Raw genomic sequence first — 18,315 nt, forward strand, 5'->3', positions numbered from 1 at the left:
TACAATAATCTACAAAGACAACATTTTTCAGAAGTGAAAAGAACCCCGGTATGAAGAAATTAAGTTTATTACAACTCTTTGTAACCATTGTTAAGGTTCAAAAATATAGGGAAGGAAACACAGGAGGAATGCAAGTAACCACACTGGTCCAAAGGGTAAAGACGATGATTTTAATGAAATGACACGCGTGGGAGAATGAGCGGACTCTGTAAGCAGACAGCCCCACAATCTCATCCTCCTAACATCAAAATACAGTTTTATATGCATCAGAGTATATTTAGTGACGCCCCCTCATTGCGTCATCACATACATCAGCTTCAAAACCACAAATGTTCTGTTCGACAACCTAAGGCCCAATTAAAAGTACACTGGCTTCCATCTTCTCCCCGGTGGTTTCCCGTAAGCCAGCTCCGCTCTCGCATCGTGCATCTACTGCTTCATCAGTCAACTTTCACCTACACCCTAACAGTGTGTGTGTGTATGTCTCTGCGCGTGCACAGAGTGTGCATCTGCTCTCTGCACCTTAGTTGACCTCACTTAGGCAACCAGGCTAAGGCCATCCTGTGTTGTGATGATCTTAACTTCTATGTAAAATGTATAAACTCATTATACAAACTCAGACTCTGGTTTTGGTTTCACTTTTGCAAAGCCTGCAACTTCAAAAGCCTATAACTTCCTGTCTCATTTTGGAGTTACTCTTTCACCCTGCAGTCTGCATAAACATTAACATTAACATTAACATCCACAGTTTAAAGTGGTTCTTTTTACTGGACCTGTAATAAAGGCTATAACCATATATATTACATGATTATGATGCAACAGTAATGACAGTAATAACAGAAATAACAAAATAATAAAAATAGAATTAATAAAAATAAATAATAAATGGAAATAACAAAAATGACAAAAAATAATACTTCGTTCCCAACACCATCCATTAGTAACACAAGAGGTCAAAGTGAATATATGTGTTGTCACTGATTAACAGCTCAATGAATGAAAACATTATTAAGCACTATTTACATTATAGCTCAAAATGCTGAATAAAATGAAATTATAATGACAAAAAAGTAAAGATGTTGATCATTAAAATTAATTTAACAAAGTTAAATGTGCATGTTTCTTTTCATTTTTTTTAATTTAAAATGCAAATGCTAAAATAAACTTAAAATAATTCATTCATTTACAGTAAGATAATAGTTTTATGGTTTTTTTTCCTCAAAATGTGACATTTAGCTCAGTCACAACACACATGTTGCTATATGAACTAACTTTCAAACATTTTCATATTGTGATCTAATGATGTAAAATCTTCCTTACATCAATAATTTTAGCAGTCCTCGTTGTCTGCCTCTTTAAAAATAATAATAAAATAAAAAATTCTGCTTCTACTTTGTGAAAACATTTTATCTGTCCAAAAATTCTTTGCTGATGACAATCTGATTGAAATTTAACATAAAAATATCTGTTTTTATTTCTCACTGTATTTCTCACTATCATTTTTAAATTGATATTGTTCCCATTTGCTCTCTTTGTAAGCTTTCATTTCAATTAAGCAGGTTTCTATGTACCATTTGAACAATCTACTGAAACTCCATATTTTAATGTTTTAATGTAACGTTATCATTTTAAGTGGTTTAATTTTTGAATAATTGTTGAGCTGTGGTGACTCACTCACAGTTTGCACATTTCATCCAGACTTTCAATAGCATCTTCTTTAGTGTGTGTTTTCCACTCTCTGGGAATCTGACCACTCCCTGTGAATTTAAAATGATAGTGCTTTTCCATTTCCTTCTGAAATCGACACACAAACCATGTCCAGTACTTTAGCTTAGATTCATCAGGGGTAATTCTCCAGTTTTTATATGGTGGTCCGGCTTTGCGGTACTTTTTAAAAGGAATGGGATCTAACCTTAGATTAGGGTAAAAACGTATATCACTTGCAACCTTTGTTGTGCAGAACTCGACACTCATTTCATCACTGTTCTTGTAGTGTCCACCACTGACTGCAGAAGGTCGATGAAAGGGGACATTGTGGTCTTCAGGACTGTGATTTTTGACAGTGTTGGTACAAACAGCTGCACAGAACGGGCAGGTTTCCCAGCAGCAGTTACACAGCTGATCGATGAGGATTTGTTCAGGTGTAAGTCTGAATTCCTTCATCTTATCCAAGGAAAGCTGATTCATCTCCTCTTTGATGGATTCAAGACCTCTCTTAATCTCATCTTTAAGAAATTCAAAATTGTTTATGTCCCTGAAGTTTTGACAGGAGACAGATTCAAGAGTCAGTTTATCTTTAAGGAAACTGGAAAACTCCTTTGCCCACATGTCTGTGTTTCCTCTCTGTGTTTTGACTTTATTTGTTGCATCAAACAAAGCTTGACAGACAAAATTTTGCATCCCATCCACATTTTTTCTGAGTATGTTTTGAGCTTTTTCTTTGTATTCTCTGAACATGTACGTGTTTACTCTCTCTTTGATAAAAGCCTCGACTTGCTTCCTCGGATTTTGGATGTAGGTGATGAAAGCATCGAAGTCCTCTTTCTCTGCAAGTGACTTCAACAAATGTTTCTCTAAGTTCAGTCTGTTCCCATTGAATGCTGGGAAAGTGCACCTCATCTCTCCAGCAAGATCAATGGCAGTATTGTTACAAACAGCCTCAACAATGGAAACCTTCAGTTTTCCACAGATAATTTCTCCAAACACCACAGCAGATGAGTTTCCTTTGCAGAAGCTTCTGAAAATGTTGCAGTATTGTGTTTTCTTGCTTTCCAAGTAAGTGTTTGCATCATTGTTCATTTTATATTTCTTGTGAGACTGTGAAAGCCAACTGCTGGCCCTGTCAAATATGAACAGTAAGAGATCAACTGTGAACTCCTTTTTGAAATCATATTTCTGGTTTGATTCAAACTCTGTCACTGTGTCTTGAACATCTTTGGCCACTTCTTGTAAGTAAGCTGAACTGTAGCCTCTTGTTGCTACAGGTTTACTCTTGACTGCATCAAGAGACTCTTTGTCAATGCTGATTATTAGTGATCTGATCTGTTCCTGGTCCTCATACTCCATAGGTCCCCAAATGTGATCTTCAATCAATGAAAAAACTTGGGCTACCATGCCCTGTCCTTTTTGTTGCTTGTGGACTATATAACCCGTGTAGTCTTCAAACTCAGACATATTTTTGTATTTCCCACTGCTTTTGGAATCATTTATAATATTTTGTTCAATCCCAACATCTTGAAGGATAGTTTCCTGATCCTCTTCCAGGTTGATGTCCTCAATGGGTTTTGTATCTGCAATTAAATCCTTTACCCAGTCACAGTGTCAAACTGTTTTTGAAGTTCCTTGTCATCTTTTGGTTTGTCTTTTAACTGATGAGCGAGCTCTTTGCTCTTTTGCAGCAGCTTGTTCTCAAACTCTGGCTTCTTATCATCCAGCTTTTTACACGCTTTCTTCTGCTGAATAACTTCATCCAGTTTTCTTTGCACTACTGTCACCAGGTCCTCTTGGAACTCCTTTATTTTGTTTTCAAATCGGCCTCTCCACTGAACCAACAAATCTTTGTCTCTGTCATCCTCAAAGTACTTTGACATATCTTTTTTGATTTTTTCAAATGTTTTGCTCATTTCTTTAACAATATAACTACGCTCAATTTTGTCAATGTCTCCATTTTCAATTTTGGTGTAACGCTGGTTTTCAATAGTCAGCATGCTGCTCCTCAGGGCCCAGGTCCAGTTCCCGTATTCAACCTCAAGTTTTCTGTAAACTGCAATTTCTAGTGAGTTTTTGAAGCTAAAAACAAAGTGCTCATTAATCAGAGCACTCCACAAGTCATGAATTTTCATTCTGAAATGAGACAGTTTTACACCGGCAGACTGTTTAGCCTTAGACAGGATAATGTTCTTCAGCTCTTGGACACTCTCACTGTAGCCTGGATTTGGAGGAGCCATCGGTGGACTTCCCTCCCATAACTGAGCAAAGTATTTCACATCTGTTTGCACATCAAAGGCAATGACATCATTGAAGCACTCAGCATCACATGATTCCTGTTTAGCAGCTAGCTGAGCCATCTGGTCCAGTTTTTCTTGCAGGCATCTTCTCTCATTCATGTTTTTCTCAGAAGCTCCAATGTCTGTAATATTCTGGTGAACAAACACACAACTTGGAGAAAGTTTAACTTTCTTCATCCTCATGAAAGCCTGAACAACAATCTGCAGGACATCCTGCATCTCAGCTGGATTCTCACCAGACATGTTAATCAGTGTCATGTTTCCCAGGCCAACAACAAATGTTGCTAATTCATTGTCATGATGAAGAGTGGTATCACATGCCTTTAGTCCTTCAGTGTCCACCACTAGAAAATAGTCAAACTGGAAGTCTTTCTTGATTTCCTCTGACACTTTGACCAGCTGCATGAAGGTACCTTTGGTGCACCTGCCTGCACTCACTGCAAACTGCAATCCAAACATGGCATTCAGCATTGTTGATTTTCCACTGCTTTGTAGGCCCAAAACTGACAACACAAAAACTCTCTGGTCGCCTAGTTTCTTGATAACTTCATCTAAAAGACTAGAGATCCATGTTAAAGGCACATGAACTGCATCACCATCCATCAGCTCCACTGGGTGTCCTGAAATCATCAAATCTGCAGCCAGTTCAGGGTATTTAACCCACTCGGTGTGTTTATTCTCAGCTTGTACTGCTCTATGGGCTTCATAGATCTGTCCCATTTCTCTGAAGATGTGCTCCAGGCCAAACACTGCAGACTGCAGTGTTTTGGAGATTTCTTCAAGCTCAGTTTGGTTGGTTGTTAACAGATCAGATTTGTCATGTTTCTTCTTCAGAGTCGAGACCTCAGTCCACTTTTCATCATAGCTTTGGAGAATTGAAGAGAGATCGTCTGTGGATAGGGCATCTATTAAGATCTGAGTCCATTTCAGGAAGTACTCCTTCTCTTTTGATGGCAAAGACAAGAGGCTTTCTGTGAATGACTTCATCAGTTCACTACATGAAGCTTTGCACTGATTTTGTCTTATTTGTATCAGCTGCTGTTGTTTCTCACTTTTTTCCTTCTCAATGTTTCCTTTAAGGTGATACAGCTCTTTATTTATTTTACACCACTCATGCCACAAATTGGCTTGACAGGGGAGAAATCTTTCTTTGAGCTTGGAAATTTCCATCCCTTGAAGCATTTTAACTGTTTTCAGTGCAGCAGCTTTCCCTTTTTGGTAGACTACATGATCTTCATCCACTGTGACTCCAGAAACCTCAGCCATTGATTCAAGCTGGAAGGATGTGTGAGGTCCAGATAAAATTTCTTCAATTATTTCTTTCACATCTTCAGAAACGTCTGATTGATTTCTGTCTTTCACACCCATTTTGTATTTTCCAGTTTTAACCTGAACTGCATCACTATCATCATCAGCAATGAGAATAATGAGTGCCGTTGGTGAGTTATAAAGGGCTTGGATGACTGTAGTACTTTTCTGGCCTTTTGCCAGAGTCGGCACAAGAACAACATTAACTGATGATTTTTCTGTCAGTATCTCACGCTGTTTTTCAAATGACAGAGCATCACCATGAAGATTACAGAAGGCAATGCAGTCAGTGAAGGAGTCATTGTGTTTTCCAGCTGGACAGTACCAGGCAATCTCTACCACACCATCCATCAGCAGGCGAGATTTGGTGCTACCTGGGCAGTTCCTGTGGAAGAAGGTGCTGTGACGGTCATTGATCACAGTGTTCATGAGCTGAGATTTTGACACTGGCAGTGAACCCAGGCGGAGGAAAAACACCATGGGTGTCTCAGCTTTGCAGATTGGCATAGTCTTCATGTTGACAACATTTGAATTATCTTTGATTTTAGCTTTCGTCCATGTTTTTGTTATTTGCCTGAATGTCCACAGAGGACATTCAATATCCATAGTGACTGGGTCAGGGACAAGCAAAGGTAAGGCGTACTGACACTATGATAGCTTTGTAACCAGGTTCTGCTTAAGGAAGCTGTCTGAACAATGAAATACTGCCATCTGAACATCCATTGGGTGAATGTGAGATTTTGATTTATTAGAGTCTACCTTTGTACTAAATAGAGCATCAAAGTCATCATTGTTGAACACTGGAACAGACTTTGAAGGGGCTACATTAGGATTGTCTTGTCTTACAAGGATATATCTTGCTCTGTAGTCTAACATCATCATCCTCTGAAGAAAAGTATAAGCTAAATCCTTTTCAGATGTGTCATGGCTCTGATTCACAGGAGGGCCTATTTTAAGAAAGTCTGCTGGTGACATTTTCTGTGTTTGTTTGTCCTGAAGGTGAAGTCTGCTCAGAAGTCTTTCAGTTTCTGTTTGGCCTTTCTGTTTGATGCTTTCTTCAGAAATATCTATTGGCTGTTATAACAATAAATGAATCACCAGTTAGTGTATGTAAAATATACAAAACTAAACATTTAGGATTTTATAAAATTAATTAGAATATCTTATCCTTGTTTCCACTCATACCTATACCGGAGACACCTGCAGAACAGCAATGATGTAACAGTTTAGTAAATTGGACAATTCAAAAGTAAAGAAAAGTCTTATTTGAAACTTTTTTTGTTTAAAGCAGCACTAAAGGCAGGAATTTTTTTTTTTTTTTAATGATTTATTTCATGTTCGCCCCCATCAATTGCCACCTTATCAGGGGTTTTTGTGTTCCAGTGAACCTATGAGCAATTTGTCCTTGGTAGGGTTTCCACTGGGTGAGATGCCAGACAAAGAGCGACCAAGATAACCCCTATGCAGTGTGACAATCAAGGGTCCAGTGTACCCTGGGTTACCCTGGAGAGGAATGGGACATCTGGTGTTGCCCTCGGTGAGGAGGCAACATGAAGGAGCTGGTATTCCCCCAATTCGCCACGAGTACCTGGAGTTCTCCCCAGTGCAGGGCGCTACACTTACTTTTTGCCATGGGTGCACTGGTGCGCCTAACTTTTTTTCTTAGGTGCACCAGTGTAAAAGTTAGGTGCACCCAAATATTTCAACCACATCACTTAACACCTCTGCCCATACAGACAATATTGATTTGTAAATGATTAACTGACAATCTTGTCAACACAATGTTCTTTATTTGGAGCACATTTCTACAAGAAAGATAAGTTATTGTATTTTTTGGACCATAAGGCGCACCAGATTATAAGGCGCATTAAGTGAAACCAAATAGTCAGGTAAGTCAAACTTTACTCAACTCATTCTTCTTGCTTCCTCCACTTCTGTACCATTGATTCATTAATGCTGAATTCTCTCACAGCTGCTCTATTCCCATATTCTACTGCGTAACTGATAGAGTATGAAATCCGCTTCATAAGCATGTCTCTTAACAGGTGCCATTTTGGGATCCTTATACACAATACGGTAACATTATGTTGAAGCACGGTACGTGAGCCTCCTGACTACGGTAGCCGTAATGCTCCAACAATCCATCAAGCGGTGTGGCTTCGTAGCTTACCAAAGTCATACTAAAACATTTTGACAGACTTTTGAGCGCCGTGTACCACATAAAATTGCTTCGTGGTCAGTAAGCGCTACCAGAATTCATACATAAGGCACACTTTTAAGGAAATGAAAGGATTTTAGGTGCACCTTATAGTCAGAAAAATACAGTACTGAAAAAGTTCTTGTACTTAAAGTGCTTCATTGGGCTGAAATTTAAACTTCAAATATCTGAAGATATATAAAATAAAAAGAAAGTCAAAATTAAAAGTGCCTCAAAGGCTTTGAACTGAACATCTCAATATCTGAACATCTTACCTTGGGCATGGGCATATGAGAGGTTCTGCTGTTGACTATCTCTGACTGGTTTAGACTGTGATATGAGCATAATATGTGTCTGTTGTTGACCACACGGAGACTTTCAGAGTTGCAGAGTTTTTGTTTTGTTTTTTTACTCAAACAGCTCGTCGCACCAGTGCGACCTAGGATTTTGTTGGCGAAATATTGGCACATTGGATTATTATGGAAATTCCCTACATCATTTCCCCTTTCTGAGCATCTGTGCAGAGACACGCGCATGACACACACGCACCTGTGCAACGTAGGATTGTTTTTAGTCACACATTTGTGACCAAATTGGTCGCACTCTAGAGCCCTGCCCCAGTGGACAAGAGGGTTGCTTCCGTGTACCTTCAGGTCGGGGAATAGTTCCTAACTGTCATCTGTGCCTATGTCCCAAATGATTTCATTGTACCCTGCCTTCTTAGAGTCACTGGATGGGGTGCTAAGGAGTGCTCTATTCCCAGGGGTTCTATTATTCTGCTGGGGAACTTCAACATTCATGTGGGCAACCACAGTGTGATTTGGAGGAGTACGAACTGTTGGTATGATGTTCATTTTCTGAAATGCTGTGCTACTTTTATGCCAGCTGTAATAGGACGTAATAGGATACACCTTTCAAAAAGTTAAACTTTTGTCTTGGCAGTCCACAGAGTATTTTCCCAAAAGTCTTTAAGATCATCAAGATGATTTTGAGCAAAACTGAGATAAGCAGGTGTTTTCATCTTGGAACTCATGAGAACAGGTGTGGAAGTAATCAAGTCTGGGTGTGGCTTGTGAAATCGAACTTAAAGATTTTGAAGATCTAATACTCCACAGTCACTTTATGTTAGATTGGGGATTGATCACTTTTTCACACAGTGGTTACTTATGTTACATTTGCCTCATATTTAAATTTGTTTGATAATCTGAAACATTTAAGTGTGACAAACATCCAAAAAAATAGGAAGTCAGGAAGGGGGCAAATGCTTTTTCACACCATTTGCAAGCAACAAACCCCTGCTGTTAACCTATGTCTCTTTTTTAGGAAGCAAGTTTAACAAACCTTTCAATCAACCTTGAACTCTGAGTAATTCACTTCAAACTAAGAAAGTCAAATTTTTCAGGACCTGGCTGTTTAATCAACTTCAAGTACATACATCCGGAGTTACAGTAAGTTCTCGCATGAGTAGAGACAAAAAGCTTTGATACCATGGGCTATTACTGTGTTCTCATCTTAGAGATGATCCAGAAATAATCTTAGTACATCATGCAAAAGCATGTCTCCTAAAATGATAATGATTCTGGAGGAGAGAGGACAAATTAATATTCCCAAACATACTGCCAATGCAGTTAAAGCAAACTTGGAAAAAACTCAACAAAAGCACATGCAAATTTAAAAAAAAAAAAAAACCCTCCCACACATTCAATAAAACATCTTTTTCTGACTAACAACAATGAGCGAGTCACAAAGAAACTAGTGACAAATTAAAGAAATAAAAAACAAAGTTTGTATTTCCCATATTCTCTGTGACAACAGCATTCAGTGATTTGTATCAGTATAAAAGATTTTAAGATTTGTCCTAAAATAAAAAAAAAAAGTTCAGACACAAAACTTTTTAGAAGAATTTAGGTTCTACTCACAATAAAATCTTACCTTTTTGATTTTTCAGAAAAATAGAAGAATTGATCCCAATTTCTTCCTCTCTGTTGGCATTTTGGTCCAAACGCTCTCTCTCATCTTCATCACCCACCAGTTTAATGGCACAGAGGGGACTGTTTTCAGAGACCATGACATCGATTTTCTCTAACAGATCTATTATCTCATTTGCATTCATCATGCTTCTTGTGCATGTGTGGTATCTTTTTTCAGCAAAAGTGCTGTTAGCTTTCAGGTCTGCCAGTGCACTTTCACATTTTTCACTTGAATCATGAGTCACAACTGTCATGACAAAAGACAAACATTTTTTCCCAAAAGCTTTTTCTAACCATGGAATCCCTAAGCTGTAATGGTGGTTATGCCGACCATATGGTAACAGTAAGAGAATGGCATGAATTCCCTGGTTTAGTGGGATTTCATCAGTCTTTTGGAAACCAAGCATGTTAATGACAGTGATATGCCGACCACACATATCATACAGCGTGGATGAAAACTTTTTAACATTGGTTTTGTCATCATGGTCAAGTAAGATGTTTGTTTGTCCAGTCTCAATAGTATTTGTATCACCAGTTAACACAATGGTGAGCTCGGGTGATTCTGAAAGAAACCAAACATCAGCAGGTTATACTAGTTAAAATAGAATATTCATATTGTTAAACATTCTCTGAAATTCCAAAAAATAAACTAATGTTACAATGTTCCTAATTAACATATTACCTCTTTCAGTCTTAATACCTGTTTCAAGCTCCATGAGCTCCTTGAGTATTCACTGGATCACACTGAGAGAGAAGTAAAAGAACATGCTTAAAAATCTGTCTGATAGTATATGCCTAAAATCAAGAAACAAGTGTAATGACACATGCTAGAGTCAAAAGAATCCAACTCAGTTGGTTTGTTAGTGAAGGAATGAGTCCAGAAGAGACTGGTAGGATAACTCTTGGTCTGGACTAAAGAAGATATCCATATCCAGGTTATATAGTATTAATTAATGTTGCAGACCCAAATGCAGACTAGGATGCAGAGTTATAAAATGAAAAGAGAGTTTGATTCCAAAAGCTGGTCATTTAATTTGATAAAAAGCAACAAAAAGTAAAAGAATTCAAAAGTTAAAAAAAACTCCCCAAACTAAAAGTACAAAGGAAATGGTCAGTAGAGCAACAAGAGGACGACAGATAAAGAAGGGGTAACAGTGGAAGGGGCAATTGATTTGAGGGAAAAATCAAGATGATCATGATCCATAAACAAAATAATAAAATAAACTTACCTTTTGTTGTTTGCTTCCTCTCATCTCCTGGATCCAAGATCCAAGGCCATATATAACTCTCAACACCAACTAACCCCTCCCACTTGTTTTTAACAGATCTCACGTGGGGAGAAACATCCAATAGGCTGTGAAACTCTCTGCATTCATATCACTACCAAATCAATAATTATAAAAGTAAAAGAGAAAGTAAAAAAAAATTATTCGAGACTTGCGACTTACAGAAAATCAATTGTGATTGTAATAATGAGACCTGTAAGGCTGGTCAGACTTGTTACGATGCAATTAACTGACTTCTGGATGCTTCATGATTTTGAGCTCAACAAGAGTGAATAGATAAAATGTTTACTGCCAGTAATATGATGACATGGAAATGAAAAACAAAATGTCTAATATTAGCGCAGTGTAGCTAGGGTAACTAAAGCGATGCTTTACACTATTCTACAAGACAAAAGTTTGACTTCAGTTACATGTTTACATGCAACACAGTAATTTTTAGAATAATAAAATTGGCATATCATTGATCATGAAGTTCTACATTTATCCCTGCTCCCTGATGTACCCCTTTCAATTGGTCATTTAAAGTAAATATTGTGAGTAAATTGTGTGACAGGCAAAAGCTCACTGAATTTAGGTTTCATCTGGGAAAGAAACATGCTGTGAGTGAGTTAGAACGTGGCAAGGTTGTTGGTGGAAAGCAGCTGATGTTTTAGCAATTACTGATCTATTTGGACCTTTACACTGTTTTACATTTGTCAAAGAATAGCCTGAAAGCAAAGCATACTTTCTATATCTCAAATGAAAAATGCATTTTTAATTGCAGAGATAAGAATGGCTAAACAAAAAAATAAATAAATACCCAACAACAATAACTGAAATAACTTGTCATAAACGTGGGTTTGCAGAAAGTGTCTCTGGATGCACAACATGTTGAGCGTTAACTGATTTTGTTCTTTACCGTGATCTACTGGGGGATCAGTATTGGTGCTGCAGACAACAGACTGAATAAACTGATTAGGAAGGCTGGCTCTGTGATTGGCTGCATACTGAACACCTTTGACACTGAAAAACTAGTTCATGCATTTATTAGTCTTAGACTGCAGTATTGCCCTCAGCTGATCCAAAATGCTGTAGCAAAAATATTGACACTGACTCAAAAGAGAGAGCGTATTTCTCCTGTATTCTCTTAAATCCAGAATCAAATTTAAAATCCTCCCACAAACAATGTCTTGAATAATCAGGCATCAGACTGTGGGCTCACTTGTTCTTATAGTATTTAAAAGGCCCTTGTTTTGACAAATCAGGTCCAAGTTTGGATTCAGGAGAAAGACACCCATTCTACTTTTGAAATTTGAAGGTGTGGAGGGGGTTGTTAAACAAGCTGTTATCCACCATGGATAATCATGACCACCCACTGCACCACTTTTCAGTAAAAGACTGATTCAGCACCACTTGCTAAACCACAGTCCATAGACAGAACTCAAAAATCCAAGAGCCACGAGGAATTACTGGGGAAGACTAAGAAAAACACAGCAATGTGGGACAACATTTTAAAGGACAAGAGTAGACTAACACAATGAATAGGTTAGGTAATGAAGCGAAATTTCAGTGAAGATGTATTGAAACATACAAACTCGACATAAAGGGGCACAAGGGGAGAGACTCAGAAAACAACAATAGACTATGCAAAATAAACCTAAAGCCTACTTCCTTATAACAAGGAAGTAGGACTCAAGATACTTAAGAATAAAGAACAAAGAAACTAAAAACCAGATGAACATTGAATAACAAAAAAGAATTCAGAAATCTACAAACTGAAAAAGCCCCGACTCCAAGCACAGGATCATTACACTCTATACAATGAAACTTTTGTCTAGTGGAGAATTATCTTTTAATGGTTGTTTAAACTCTACACTCGTACAGCTCTTTACACACACTAAGCCCCTTTGTTGTAACACACTGTTCTCATCATAGACGATAACCCTAACCCTGCTATAAACTTATATTCTGGTGAAAGGCAAACCTCACTTTTTTGGGAAAAAAAGTGAATAGGCTTTGATGTGTGTCAGTTATATTGCTTGTTTTCTTTATTTCCTACTTGAAAAAACTTAGGAGAACAATGTTTAAAAAAATAAAAATTACATATTCTTATTATCTAGGGTTAGACTTAGGCTTAGGGCTGGAGTCATCACGAGTGATGATTTAGACCTCAGAGGGTTAAATGGTTTGAGGTGTCACTGGATCCTTCAACAGGGCAACTATTGGAAATGGTAGAATAAAATAATCACATCATGAAAGTGTTACTTGTAATTTTTTAGCAACTCTGTGATGCTTTCATGTCAGTATGAACCAAAATTGGAAATTTTATTGTGAACTCTTTGGGCACAAAGAGTTTGATGGCTCAAAGGGAACACACTGACACAGAGCTGAGCAAGGGCAGCAATCAGGGACATTAAAAGAGGACTTTTGATTAAATGAGAAAAGTCTCAAAATCATTTAAATTGACTACATCTGTTATAGTCACAGGCTGTGTGATTACCCAGCTCCTTTTCCCAAGTGAGCTTTAAACGTGTAAATATGTGAAACCAAGCCAAAGAAAGAATAGTGTGAGTTATGTATTTAGGATCTTTGTTAGACAGCAGGGGAACTCTAAGTGGAGGAAGCTTTGGGCACTGGTGAGTAAGTCACACTCTCACACTTGTGTTTCTCAGTTCTCAGTTATTCCCAGGCTAAGAGTTGCAATGCACACCTCCATGCAGTTTCCTCATCAACATTCCTGTATATTTAAAGACTTCTCAGTCTATACTCTCCAAAAAACGCTGTGTTGTGTTCTGAATCGTTTCATTTATCAATATCTTTAATGCTTGCTTTCCTTCAAGTCAGCTTTTGAGTTCTCCAAACTGGAAAATTATGACAGCAGGGGTTTTCCTAACAGTAGGTTACAACCAACTAGATGCATGACACCACTTTAAGTGCTGCATTGAACCAGAATGAGGATTTTTTTGCTTTTGCTTTAAACAGCTCGCAGCTTCTCAGGGCCAGTAATGCTGATATTATTGCAGACAGATGGGCACAGTTTATTGTTCACTTTCTAAACACAGAGAACTTAAGAATACATAACGCAACACACTTTAAAACCCCAATACATACTGTAAGTGTATAGCTGACCGTGGTATATTGTCTGTTGCCTGTAGACTCGAAAACAGTGTAGGTGAGTCTGGGGTTCAAACTGTTAAAGATTGTTTTTTGTTTTTTTGTTTTTCTATTAAACAGTGTTTCTTGTAAATGGAACACCCAACAAAATCCCAGCAGCTATGCTCTACAAGCTATAAATATAACTCTGTACACATGAAACGCCAATTAAGATCAATTAAGCTTGCTGAACTTGCGGTACAAGGTAGAGATACGGTAAAAGTAACCAGGAAGAAGACGACACCCTTAAATACCAGCAGTATGGTACAAAGCTGAGGGACTAAATAGTGTGGGAAAATACTTTGTTACAAAAGATCCAAATTTTGTTATTTTGGTAATGCGGCTGGTCAGATATGGACAAAGCAGGTGCTGGGTCAAACTGACCTAACATTTTCTGGGGGTTGTTTTGTTTGGTTGTTTGGTTGGTTGGTTGGTTGATTGGTTGATTGGTTGGTTGGTTTTAATCTGGTTTGGTCGGTTTTTGGTTGGTTCTTTTGGGAAGTGATAACCTTCTGCATAATTTTGGAGGTGACGCATTTCAAACTGTGTATGAGGGATTTAAATGACCCTAACAGTAGTCTGACAATTTACAACAACTCAGATGTACTGTATGTTACTGCAGGGTGTGAGCTGTAGTTTTAGACATTTCTACCTTGTGGGCAGACACATCTTTTCATTTCTAATTGTAAATTAAAACAATAAATACAATAAAATAAGGTCCTTCTCCCTCTCACCAGCCAGGTGAAAGGGGCTCTTCCAACACCAGCAAAAAGACCTGATGTAAAGAAATAGCAGCTCTATTCCTCACCCTGTCATAAACACACACTTACAGGTACACTGTGATGGCTTTGGCATAAATGCCGTCAGGCTTAGGTTCACATGGGACATGTTTACTAATTGTTCTACAATAGAAATTTTTCTATATTAAGAGCTCAAACTCAAAGTATGAATTCTCTCGATGCAGTGATCTGTGACCATCTCACTCCAGCATCACTGCACAGTGCAGTGCAGCGTAACTCCAATCAGCACTCCTTATAACCAGGATGTCAAGTAGTAGTGGGAATTAAAAATCTCACCTCTGCCTGTAGGTGCCTTGGCACATCACTTGGTGTGGCTTCATGTGCTTCTGTTTGAGTAGAATGCATAAGTTTGTCTTCTAATCTTTCTGGCTCTCATATTGGGCTTGTTTGTCAGGTCAGCAGCTGTCTATAGATCTTGCAATTCATCTGAAATATTGCCATTGATCCAAGGGGATCCAACAGTTCTTTACAACTGTTTGTGGTGAACTGCACTTAGAAGGGACCTGCCCACTGTTTAGACTCCCACGTCTTCCTTCTCAAGTCTCTTGTTACAATGTAGTCACCAGTTTTGAGGTCCTTTTGCTGGTGTTGGAAGAGCACTTTTTACCTGTGTCTAGATATCAGACAAAATAGAGGACAAAATTCCACAATACCAGAACATTTTATCTTCACAGGGTTTTCTGTGAATGTTTCAGAAACATTGCCAAAATTGCCTAGTACATTACTTTCTCCACCACTGGGGCCTGACCCTTCCACGATAAAAGTAGTGAAATCAGTCTGTGGAAATATGAAAGCTGACCATCAGTATGCTGTTTCATTACATGTGTGGGGTGGGGATATGACATCGCTGTTTGAAGTATTAATGATACAGAAGTGACGCAAGGGATGGGGCCCTAAAATATTACCCAGAGTGAAGGATGATGCCAGTGGACATGGGTAGAGGATGTTGTTGGTCCTTCGGTGCTGCCCTCTGCACTGCCATCTGAGGAATGCTGTGCTTCTCAGTGTCACTTGCAGCACATTTGATATAGATCTACAGCCTTGAAGCACAAGTAAACAATCTTTCCCTGTCGGTGTTTCAGGCCACATAGGCTGATAAATGATGGTAGACTCAAATGCAGGAGTCAAGTGGACTCAATTATAATTTTTAAAAGTCTTAATTTTACACAAGCAAGAAAAGTAGCAGTTTAAGATGATTCTAAGGAGCTCTGGGTTACACTAACTAAACTAACTAGCTAGAGTATAGTTAGTTAGTCCAAACAGAAAGATAACGCATGTAAAGTCCAGTTGGTGAGTTTTGATGCGATTACTTACTTAGGGGCACTAAGAGTACTTTCCGAGGGAGAAGCCACTGGCTTGTGTTTCCACAGGAGAAAAGGAAGGTGAGCAGGCAGGTGGGTAAATGAGGTGAGTGCTCCAGAGAGGACCTACAGCCAAGGTGGACCATCTTAAGTGAGACAGGTAGGTATTTCACGCTTCAACCACAGGAGTTGTGTAGCCAATTGAAATGAGTTTGACATATATTCATATACACATAAATTAAACAAAACACTCGTAGCTAAAGGATAACTTATACAATGGTCACAACTCAAAAATAACAAATTTAACACTCACACAACTTTTCCACCTAATACAGCGTTACTCTTGAACATGCCATTACCAAAACGTACGTACAACATGGCAGCAGATGTATGCATCAAATCTTTTCTCTGAACGAGTGTAATTCATATGTTCTGGTTAACACTAGAAAAAAAGTCTACATCACATTTTCTTAAATTGTAGATTACTTCTATCATAACGTACACGTGGAAAATTACTTTACATACTGTTATTCTGCAGATGATATACTGATGCTCATTGTTACATGCCACATTATTAGGCACTGCTGTTAAGACTTAACACTCGTTAAGAAAAAAAAAACAACGCTCTCACAGTCATTACAAAAATGACTGAACAGTTGTTATCTAACTTACATTACTTTAGTGATATAAATGTACATTTTTCAGTGCCTGTAAATTAATAGAGAGAACACCAAAGTTAGCATCTTTCCCAGGTCAGAGCTCATGTATTTCTGAGCTGTGCATGCCATAGTGTCTCCAGTGGTTCCCCAGTAGTACAACAACACCATCTACTGACAAAATGGGTTATAACCTCGGTACGTAAACATATAACAGTGTTAGTGTTCACATCTTTGACCACTGGAGATGTTAATCTATCTCTGCTGCTGTCCCCCTGATCTGACTTCTATCTCTCGCCTCACCTGTGAGCAATCAGCTTTTCTGGCTCATTGGCTGCCATTCATCTGTGATCAAGCTGATTTTTTTTTTTTTCAAGCTGATTTTTAAGACTGGGACAAACATTCAGTCACTCCACTCTATCACAGGGACACAGGAGCTGGTGCAAGGATGTTCACTGGTGGTTCACCAGCCCTGATCTGGAGGCAGTTCCACTCCAGTCGAAACTCCTGGGTCATTCCTTTGTACTGTGTGCCCTCTGAAAATCTACAGTCCGAATGCTGAAGAAAAAGGGAGCTAGAATAGTTCTGTTAGACACACAGCACTGAATTCTCACATAGATTGTACTGTTAGATGACATAGAGAAATTCTGTCTCTGGAATGCAGTGAAATAACCATTTTTCTTAATTTTTTTGAAAATCAAAATATTGATATATAAGAATTTTTTTCTGTCCAAAACAATCTTACCTTGTGAAACTGAAAAGTCGCTCCCATCAGTTCTTTGAAGGAGTTTTGGTTCACATTCTCTTTCATCACTTTGTCTTCAGTTTCAGTGTGGTTCTGTTTTTGAGGGAGGAGGTGATGCAAAACGGTGTTCTTCTTTATCTTTACATAAGTAATACAAAATTTAAGACATTAAACTTTGTATTGATGTATCCACTGTAGACTGAGCACAAATAAATGGCTTTTACTGTGATTAGACCTTGCGTTTTGGGTTATATTGGGTTATATTTTGGGTTTCTTATTCTTTTAATGAACTGGCCAAAAAGAATGAGAAAAAGTCTTTCACTGATGAAAAGAAAAAGAAAATGTCTGCATTATAGTATCTAGTTGTCTGTTTGTTTGTATTTACTATACAGAGTTTGGTGGGCATTAATGGAAAGCTTGGACCAGACAGGCTGCTGGAAAATAACTGTTTGTTGCTGCTCTCTGTGACACAGCAGCTATATCTACTATTCTGAGTCTTTCAGGGGCTGGTTTACCATCTCGACAGAAAAGCAGGTGTTTCTGGAGATACAAAAAAATGACAACAGAGGATTCTGCTGTTTATTATTGTGCATGAGACTCACAGAAACGCTGTGTAAAACTGCTGCACTTCCAGCTTATGTTGAGCCAAAACTCTGACCATAACCTGCTCCTGACAGTTTCAGTTTTTGTTCTCAGCTAAAAAGACAAAATCGTTATAAATTTGTTTGCAGTCAATAGAAAAAGAGATTTATACAGGTAAAAAGAGAGCCACTGTCATGACGCAGAAAACTTGTTTAAGCTTGACATACGTAGTGAATAAACGTTTGTTTTTTTGTGTATTAATTACAGCCTCAGACACACACATACACACACGGACAATCTGGAACAGCATTCCACTTCAGTTAATGAGTAA

At 38.2% G+C, this 18,315-nt stretch overlaps 1 protein-coding gene across 1 annotated transcript; it reads right to left on the minus strand.

Annotated features, from left to right (window-relative positions):
* Positions 1–1,674: 1,674 nt before the first annotated feature.
* LOC102080551 (interferon-induced very large GTPase 1-like) lies at positions 1,675–6,384 on the minus strand. Its single transcript, XM_019357445.2, is given in 2 exon segments — positions 1,675–3,314; positions 3,317–6,384. Coding segments are annotated over 2 exon segments (4,614 nt in total). The 5' UTR covers positions 6,291–6,384.
* Between the last annotated feature and the right edge of the window lie 11,931 nt (positions 6,385–18,315).

The sequence above is a fragment of the Oreochromis niloticus genome, linkage group LG4 (assembly GCF_001858045.2).
Source record: "Oreochromis niloticus isolate F11D_XX linkage group LG4, O_niloticus_UMD_NMBU, whole genome shotgun sequence".
In the NCBI taxonomy this organism is placed as follows: Eukaryota; Metazoa; Chordata; class Actinopteri; order Cichliformes; family Cichlidae; genus Oreochromis; species Oreochromis niloticus.